The 9,445-nt window shown below is 45.1% G+C and overlaps 1 protein-coding gene across 6 annotated transcripts in view; it reads left to right on the forward strand.

Annotated features, from left to right (window-relative positions):
- The first annotated feature begins 377 nt into the window (after positions 1-377).
- ATP10A (ATPase phospholipid transporting 10A (putative)) overlaps positions 378-9,445 on the forward strand; it is a 149,772-nt gene continuing 140,704 nt past the window's right edge. For 3 of the 6 annotated variants that reach the window (XM_042840825.2, XM_065580828.1, XM_065580829.1), the window contains exon 1: positions 611-1,207. In XM_042840825.2, coding sequence (XP_042696759.2) covers positions 762-1,207 — 446 coding nt within the window. In that variant the 5' untranslated portion in view covers positions 611-761. Of the gene's footprint in view, positions 1,208-9,445 lie in introns of all 6 variants that reach the window. The other 3 variants (XM_005283195.5, XM_042840827.2, XM_005283196.5) reach the window with 3 other exon arrangements.

Consider the following 9,445-nt stretch of genomic DNA (forward strand, 5'->3'; position numbering starts at 1 on the left):
GAAGGAAGTGCCTGCCCTTGGTTGATTGTGTAAATAAAGACTGAGAGGATGGAATGAAGGAGCAGCTTCCAGCGATGCCAAAGACCAGACGTTTAACACACACACCAGGCACTGGATCGCATTTCAACTTACTGACTTTGTGGAGTCAAAAGTTCTCCTGCTTTTAAAGTTCCCAGTGTGGCTGCTTTTCTGTCTCCCTCTCTCCCCCTTCTCTCGCTCTTAAAAAATGCATCAGTCTCTTCCCCCAACCCCGGTCTTGTGTGTGTGATTCTCTCGTGTTTCCACTACTAACGTGCTGCTGCTGCCGTCTCTTTTTTGTAGCGGAAACGAGTGGTGTGGCTGAAATGACGTACAGGACAAGGGTTACTTTGTACGTCTCCTCTCCTGGAGAGACAGACAACGGGACAGTCATTCAGTCCACCCTCCCTTCCTCTTGGAGCATTAGTTAGCTTAGCCTTAGCAAGAAGGAGAGGAGACTGAGCCAGGGAGGGTGAGAGAATCAGGAAAAAAAAGAGCTCTCTCCTCCCAACACAGGAGGAGGAGGAAGAGAACCAGAGGCCAAACAAAACAGTGAGAGAGTTGAAGGAAACCTCCTCCCCTTCTGGGAAAAGGAAAGTGAAGAGTGAGTAGGCTTTGAGGATGATAACTTAGTGCAGAGCAGGGAGGGGCAGCCAGTCCTTTCTCTCCCAGGCTCTGCCAGGTGCCCCCATTGCAGAAGTGCTCACGTCTGTCTGGTGTGTTTGGGAAGGGGGACAGGAGAGATGGCACAGGATGCTGAAGGGGGTGAGGATGCGCCCCAGGTGCTGAAGGAAGAGGAGAAGGAGAGGAAGAACAGGAGGCGAAGCAAGAGGAAGAAGGAGAGCAAGACACGGACTGTGCGCTCTAACCTGCTGCTACCTGGGCCTGAGGCGGAGAAGCCCCAAAGGAGCCCCCTGGCCAACAATCGCCTCAAGACCACCAAGTACACGGCTCTGTCCTTCCTGCCCAAGAACCTCTTTGAACAGTTTCACCGCCTGGCCAATGTCTACTTCGTCTTCATTGCGCTGCTCAACTTCGTGCCGGCGGTGAATGCCTTCCAGCCTGTGCTGGCCTTGGCCCCTGTGCTCTTCATCCTGGCTGTCACTGCCATCAAGGACTTGTGGGAGGATTACAGCCGCTACCGCTCTGACAATGAGATTAACCACATGGAGTGTCTGGTCTACTGCAGGTGAGGGAGCATGCTGTGTGCATGGGGTGGAGGGTGGGAGACTGGCAGAGACATGGGGGGAGCATTATGGCAACTGGTTTCAATGGAAAGACTGAGATGGGGGCACATAAGAAGGGCGGGGGCATGTTGAGGGGTTGATATCACCAAACAGGGATTTGTCTCTTCCCCCATGTGCTTGCTGCTATGAAATGTGGGAGAGGGTCTAGAGGGATTGTATTTTTGACCATATTTGTACAGCGCCTAGCACAGTGGGGTCCCTCCCAGCCCATAATTAGGGCTCCTAGGTGCTACAGTATTATAATGAGAGTTGGGGAGTGAGCAGGTGACATGCTCCGAAGTGTTTCCATTTACAACACTAAACTCAGCTTAATGAAAACACGCTGTTATTCACATCTTTGGTATTTATCCCATGAACCCAGTTTACTGTCCTCTTATCCAGAAGTTTTGACATTCCCAAAGCATTTGAGATAAGCTGTGCTTGCAAACAGAAAAATTCTAATTCATTCGGATGACTGGGAATCCCACAGTGAATTACGGACTTGTGAGAGTTAGTGAGTAAGCAAAGTTTTTTGTTTTTGTTTTTTAAAAAAAAGGCTTATGCAGCATCACAAAATGAACTTCATTCATTTACCAGACAAGTATTATTTGATTTGTAAGCATTTGTAAGAATACTTCATCGTGTAAGTGGTCAATTCTACTGCAGTATACTTGCTAACAGGGATTTAGTTTTAGTAACATGAAACCACACTCAAGCAATGTGCTATTAAATCTTTGCTGAGCAGAGGGTAGAGGCCTCAGGTTTCTCTGTTTGAATTATGGGGGGTGTGGGTTAGTGAAGTGTGAATTGGTGGGGTTCTGCTGTGTTTGCTTTTCTAAAGAATGTGAGGTGGGGGCATCATTCGACATTTGCTTTTCAAAAGCCCATCATTTATCATCAGAAGTGTCATCATGCACTGTGAATTTGCTACCTCCTGGTGCTGAGAGAGGAGTTTTCGTCCATTTGTTTTTTCTCTCTTTGAAATGAATTTTTACATGTGATCAGAGCTACACTGATTTACACCAACCGAGGATCTAGCCCTTAGAGTTTTTAGCAGTTCCTTTTTAAAGCATCATTGGTTATTTACCCAATCGTAACTGAGGCTGAGATTTTTTGGGAAGCCAGGGGTGTGGGGCGGGAGGGTGGTCTTATGCACCAGTTTCCAAGAGAGCTGGTTTTGCTGATCCTTCTGCTGCTATTACAGTACAGGTAGTAAAGCGAGGCAGGAATGTGAAACATGTGTTAAGAAGTTTATGTTGTCTCTTCCTGGTTGGGTGGTGAGGGGGTCCTGACTGAGACAGGCATTCCAGCAGACAGCAGCAACTCTCTCATTACAAGTCAGAACAGACTAAGTCAGAAATACTTGCAGTAGGCTTTATTTTTAGTCTTCAGCAAATTCTGTCTTTCATTTCCCAGTCTCATATCACATCAAGAAATCTCAACCTAATTTTTTCCCCTCCCATAGTTATGCTTGTGTGGGAAAGATAGTAAAAGGGTTTTATTTCAGTTGGCTAAAACTGTAATAACTAAACCAAGGCAAAGCACATGCAAACAAGTAACACTTGTTTAGGACCACATTCTGACACCCCAACTCATGTGGAACAGATTTAAAATTTTTATTAAAGCTAATGTTAAAAAAATTATATAATACATAGGTTGAGAAAAGAGTGTCTGTACAGCTGGGTATAGTGCTTAGATTATCCACAAATACAAAGTTTGTTTTTAAGGTCATATGATAGAGTACATAATCAGCAATATCCCAATTTAAGGTGAATAGATTTAACAATACAGTTTAGATCAGGGATCAGCAACCTTTGGCCCGCGGCCCACCAGGATAAGCCCCCTGGCGGGCCGGGCTGGTTTGTTTAGCTGCCGCGTCCGCAGGTGCGGCCGATCACGGCTCCCACTGGCCGCAGTTCGCCGTTCCAGGCCAATGGGGGTTGCGAGAAGCCACGGCCAGCACATCCCTCGGCCCGCGCCACTTCCCGCAGCCCCCATTGGCCTGGGACGGCAAACCACGGACAGTGGGAGCCACGATTGGCCGAACCTGTGAACGCAGCAGGTTAACAAACTGGCCCAGTCCACCAGGGGGCTTACCCTGGTGGGCCGCAGGCCGAAGATTGCCGATCTCTGGTTTAGATATTAGAATCCGAATACTCGGTTACATCACACATGAAAAGTTGTACAGAGATTTGATTGTGAAAAACAAAATATAACAATGAGTGGAGATTGTCCCTCAGTAATTGAGAATTAGGTATGTTGTCCATTTAGAAAATACAATCCATGAGGAAAGTATTTAAGTTATTTTCCTGTACCTTATTCTGAGCAGTTCCAAAATCTATCTGCTAGTAAATAGGAATAAAATAGAAACATGTAATCTAGACCCCAAAGTTAAAAATTAAAAAACTACATGTTGTAGAAGCCATTCAAAAGCCTTAATAATAATTCTGGGCTGGCTTTCCCCACCAAAACTTTTCTTTTTGAACTGCAACTAAATGGTTAAAAGTGACCATTAGAAAATGTGTACTTTCACTGTCATTTTCAGATTGATATTGAAGCTCGTTGAGATTCACAGCTAAGCGTTTAATGTGTTGTACTTTGTTCTAGTTTTTTTCGGGCCCCCCAGCAAGGGCGGACCGGCTAACCAGGGCCGACAAGAAGGGGTGGGGGAAGTGGGGCCCCGGGCCCCCTTCCCAACCGCCAGGCCCAGTAATTTGTACCGGCTTTCCCCCTGCCCCTGACCATACTGTCGAAATGGAGCCACCTTTGGGGGAGACAGCAGCAGACAACTAGCTCCCAAAATATTCAAGAGCCAGAGGCCGGGATTTTCCCCCGAGGAGTTGTAAGGAAAACCATTTATTTTCTGCTAAGTACCATAGGCCCCTTAATGTCCATGCAGAACAGACTGGCCCTTGCTTTCTAATTGTTTAACATTTCTTTTCAGATGAAGATGGAAGTCAGTTCTTACATTACCTAGACTCGTTCATCTATGGTCACTGTGTTGCTTTACTCATGGCTACAGTATCGATTCCTTATTTGAGCATAAATTGCAAAACTGAAATTTAATGATAGGCAGGATATTGACAAAAGTAGTAACCTCAGTAAGAGGCTTTCAGTAATAAATATACAAATAGACCTTTCCCGTATCTGTACATCACAGAATAGGATAGGAAGGGTTGATATTACACCAATAAGCAAGATGCGAAAAAAGTTGTGGTAGGGGCTATACCTTTCTCCTCCTACCTCCCCACAACAATGGGAACTCTGATGACCACTCCTTATAAAGTTATTATTGCAGTGTGAATTCAGACATCAGTCGAATGACGTTTGGCAATGCCCTATAGCAATAGAAAAAAATGCAGATTGCACACTGAAACGTTTTCTCAGACTAATTCCAAGATACACACATTGCTGCTGTTTTTAAATATTTGGCAACACCAAGTGTGGGCTGGGAGTGCATGTCTTAAAAGCTCTTCTAGGCAGAGGTCTTGTTTTCAGTATATTCTTGCAAAGCACGATATGCATTCACATGCTGTATAAATAGAAAATTAATATGAATAACATTGGCACTCATCCTATATGGCAGTGTTTCCCAAACTTGGGATGCTGCTTGTGTAAGGAAAGCCCCTGGCGGGCCGGGTCGGTTTGTTTACCTGCCCCGTCCGCAGGTTCGGCCGATTGCAGCTCCCACTGGCTGCATTTCGCTGCTCCAGGCCAATGGGAGCTGCTGGAAGTGGCACGGGCCGAGGGACGTACTGGCCGCCACTTCCAGCAGCTCCCATTGGCCTGGAGCAGCGAAACGTGGCCAGTGGGAGCTGTAATCGGCCGGTCCTGCGGACGGCAGGTAAACAAACCAGCCTGGCCCACCAGGGGCTTTCCCTACACAAGCAGCATCCCAAGTTTGGGAAACACTGCTGTATGGAATTATATTTTGTAAGTGATTTCATGCAATGTTGCTGAAACACTGTCAGTTAACATTTTTCAGGGAGTATTATTTTCAAAGTGAAAGGCTTCAGTTTTAGTGCCTACTCTAATGTCTTTAAGGTCCAGAAAAAGTATTGCTGCAGTGTGTAAGCTTCTCTGTTTACAGATCAGAAGGCCATACTGTTTCTTTTGTGGACATGGAAACTTAGATTTATCAAATCAAAACTTCTGACCTGATTGTTTTTTTCAGTGGTGTTGCGCTCCTACTGTTCAGCTCCTACTGATTGTAATGGGAGCTGCAGGTGCTTATCGCCTTAGAAAATCAAGATTATCCTCCCTCAATAAAACCCAAGGGAAAGAGAAAAGAGAGCATGAGGAACTTGCTTCATGGAATTTCCAAAATATGTTCACCTAATTAACAGGTTTTCAGCCCTCCAGAAGAAACACAGGGTAACTCCGACACACAATCTGAGGAACGGGGCAAAGCAAGTTACATCCCTTGGGATCCTAAGACATCCATGTGGTGGCTGAAATCACTTCTCTGCATCCTTTCCAGAAATAAAGCATTCCTGCATCTGCTTCAAAAGGAAACGACTTAGGATTAGTCTGTTTCCTCTGCAGGGAGCTCTTTACACTAGAAATTGACTGCGGAGAATAAGGGAGTAGGATTGTGTGACTGGGGTCAGTATCCTTTTTCATCTGGCAAGGGGAACATTCCTCTTAATGTTACTCTCTTTTTGTCTGTTTTCTATGTTCTGTCCAGACTGACTGTGAATAACTAATTGGGAAGCATAATGGCACCAGTTACTCACTATGTCAACTTGCCAGACACAAGTGTTTTGTGGCAATCATGTGGTCGGGTGGAAACCAAGCCAAGTATCAGGAGAGCTAGGTTCTGTTCCCAAGATCTTCCACTGACTTGCTGTGTGACTTTGGGCAAATTTCCTCAACTACCTCAGTTTCTCCATTTAAAAAAAATGAATATCTTAGCCCCTTATGATGCATAGGAGAGCCCTTATAGAAATGATCTAGGCATACGTCATAAGGTATCGGGTCGTATTTCTGGTCTCTAGGCAGAGATTCAGAGACCCAAGGGAACTGACAGGCAGAGGCCTGGCCAAACAGTGGATTTCAGCTATCTCATATTGCTCCCCATTGTAACTCCTATTGTAAACTGGCAAAGCTGCTATAAGCCATGCCGTGCACTCCTGTAATTTACCATTGCTGCAGGCTGGAGGAGTTACCTTCTGTAGTGCTCATCATGGCTTAGAACTATTTTGCCTTTCCACACTGGAAGTGGTGCAGCTATGCTGGTGGCCAGCCACCAGTGGTTGTAACTGGGGCAAATCCCAAGTGTCAACAAGTTCTGCTGATGATGTTGGAGTAATGCCTTCAGCCTGTCTCCCCAGCCAGGATGTGGAAGCAAGAGCTAGGCCATCAAACTTTTGTTTTTAAAAACAAGCTCCAGGTGAAGTCTACTTTTAATTGACCTATCCGAGGCTTTTAAAATGGTGGTGTAGTTAAAAAGTGGTGAGTACAATAAACACTCAGAGGCAGAATAGGCCTGGCAAAAAACTCTACTGTTCCTGTGTTGGTCTGTGGACAGCACATCATCATTAATGCACAGAGACTCAGGAAAGTAGTCCTAAAGCTAGACCATGCCTGAAATGTAAGATCAGAAATCCAAGCTGGCATGTCTGCCTGGGTTCTTTTATAAGAATTGCAGTGGGACACTTATTTCCATGTTTGGTGGCAACCAAGCTTAAGAGTTCTTGAGTTTTCAAAGGGAACTGTACACTTAGTCCTGATCTCAAAGGCTTCTGCTGGCCACTCCCTTCATGAAGACTGCATCGTTAGCCCTGTCATCTCACTCCTTGGGCACTATGCACTGGTGGACTTACTGTGTCCAAAAACCAGGTTTTGCTTCACAGATCACCCTCAGGCACATGGATAGCTATAACATCCCAACAGGAGCCATGTATCAGTTCTCCCCTGGGAGGCAGGACCATCAGAACTAAAACCTCTCAGAACTATGGTCCAGATTTGCACCATACTCCAGCAATAAGATCGGGGGGGGGGGGGGGGGGGAGGAGCAGGGGGTGTCTCAGATTCATAGTATAGCCACATCTTCAGAAAGATTGTTGTGTGCCCATCCATAATTGTGTATACCACATTCCCTCCCAATGTTGATCAAATAACATTCCACAGCAGTTGTTTATTTGGAAAAGTAATACGCGAAAAGTACGTAATGTGATCTAGCAAGGAGACACAACACCATGTGACCATGCTCTTTGCAGACTACCAGAAAGAACTCTGTAGACTACTGTTCAGGAAGCTTCTCATTGATACATCATTACTGGCATAGTTAAGATTCTAATCTCAGCTTTCTGTGAGCACAGACACACACCGAATAGTAAAGAAAGCCTCCCTCTTTTACCACCTATCTCCAGCAATAGAAATTGATTGTGATATCTTTATTGTCCTTCAAAGGATCTTTCTTCTCATCCCCTATCATCCTTGAGGGTTGGGAAAGTTTTCCGGCTTTCACACAGACAAGTTAAGGTGGCTTAAAAACAAAAACAAACAAAAATCCCCCCAAAAATCTGTCTGAATTGCTTATGAAGCCAATTTTTCACACCGAAATTGGCACTAGAGTTACAAATCCCATTCCTAAGAGTACCGTTATCTCAAGTCCTTTTATAGTTAGGGCTGTTTTTGCATGTGGATCATGGACAGATGTAATTAATGTTCATAATAGGGAGTTAGAAAAAGTATAATGCAGAAGCATTTTTAATGAAATATTTGCATATGTGCCTGAAAGGAATAAAACAAACCCAAAATCCAGTTTGAGGAAGGCGACATGAACATTTTAAAACACATTCGGAGAGTTCCTTTGCTGCGTTTCCAAGAGGCACAACGCCTGGGGATTGAGATAGGGACGATGTGCCGGTCAGCCACCTTTGCGCTCTCCTGAATCTGGGCTTTTCTGAGGATCAGTGTCTAGCAAAGATTAGACTCCTTCAATTTACAGCAGTCTCCTCAGGGCTACCTACAGGTGTGGAGCAGCTCAGAACCACCCTGTTGTACTCTAAATTGTGTCCCCATCCATCTCCTCCCTGGGTTTGTGGGGGTGGGATGGTAGTGTTGACACAGGGGCCAGAGTTGGGGGGTGAGGAAGGGAGAGTATCCCTCCAACTGTGTCTTTCAATAAATAACGTGATTCTGTTTTTCAAACCAAGAGCTCTAAATTGCACAGAAGACATAACTTTTCAAAAGCTTTCGTCTTACTGTTTCAGGGATCACAGAAATACATGGTGCCCACAGAAACCAACCAACCACCCAACTGAAAATAAATCCGGTCTTGTGGATCATTGCTAGATGTCTGTTTAAGCCACTTGACCTTGCCAGACTACCATATGCCCTCTGCTCTCACTGGTTGTTGCTTTTTCCCCATGTCTAAAGGAAAGCAGATGCAGATCTTTACCTCGTAGACTCATAGATTCATAGACTTTAAGGTCAGAAGGGACCATTATGATCATCTAGTCTGACCTCCTACACAATGCAGGCCACAGAATCTCACCCACCCACTCCTATAACAAACCCCTAACCTATGTCTGAGTTATTGAAGTCCTCAAATCGTGGTTTAAAGACCTCAAGGTGCAGAGAATCCTCCAGCAAGTGACCCGTGTCCCACTCTGCAGAGGAAGGTGAAAAACCTCCAGGACCTCTGCCAATCTGCCCTGGAGGAAAATTCCTTCCCAACCCCAAATATGGCGATCAGTTAAACCCTGAGCATGTGGGCAAGACTCACCAGCCAGCAGCCAGGAAAGAATTCTCTGTAGTAACTCAGATCACACCCCCATCTAACATCCCATCACAGACCATTGGATATATTTACCTGCTAATAATCAAAGATCAATTAATTGCCAAAATTAGGCTATCCCATCATACCATCCCCTCAATAAACTTATCAAGCTTAGTCTTGAAGCCAGATATGTCTTTTGCCCCCACTACTCCCCTTGGAAGGCTGTTCCAGAACTTCACTCCTCTAATGGTTAGAAACCTTTGTCTAATACCTAGTGCACCCCCACCCTTAAGAATAATCCTTAAGAACAATCCTGCATAGCAGCGGATTACTTAATAGTATCTAGAGATGGGAAGGAGTTATGGTCCTCTTGAGTATTTTATTAAAATTCTTTCACTGCCTGGTCATGTTTTCTTCCTGTAATGTGGTGCTACAAATGGGCAGGTCTCTCAGGAACAACAGCCGGCTTTTG

Source organism: Chrysemys picta, chromosome 1, assembly GCF_011386835.1.
Source record: "Chrysemys picta bellii isolate R12L10 chromosome 1, ASM1138683v2, whole genome shotgun sequence".
In the NCBI taxonomy this organism is placed as follows: domain Eukaryota; kingdom Metazoa; phylum Chordata; order Testudines; family Emydidae; genus Chrysemys; species Chrysemys picta.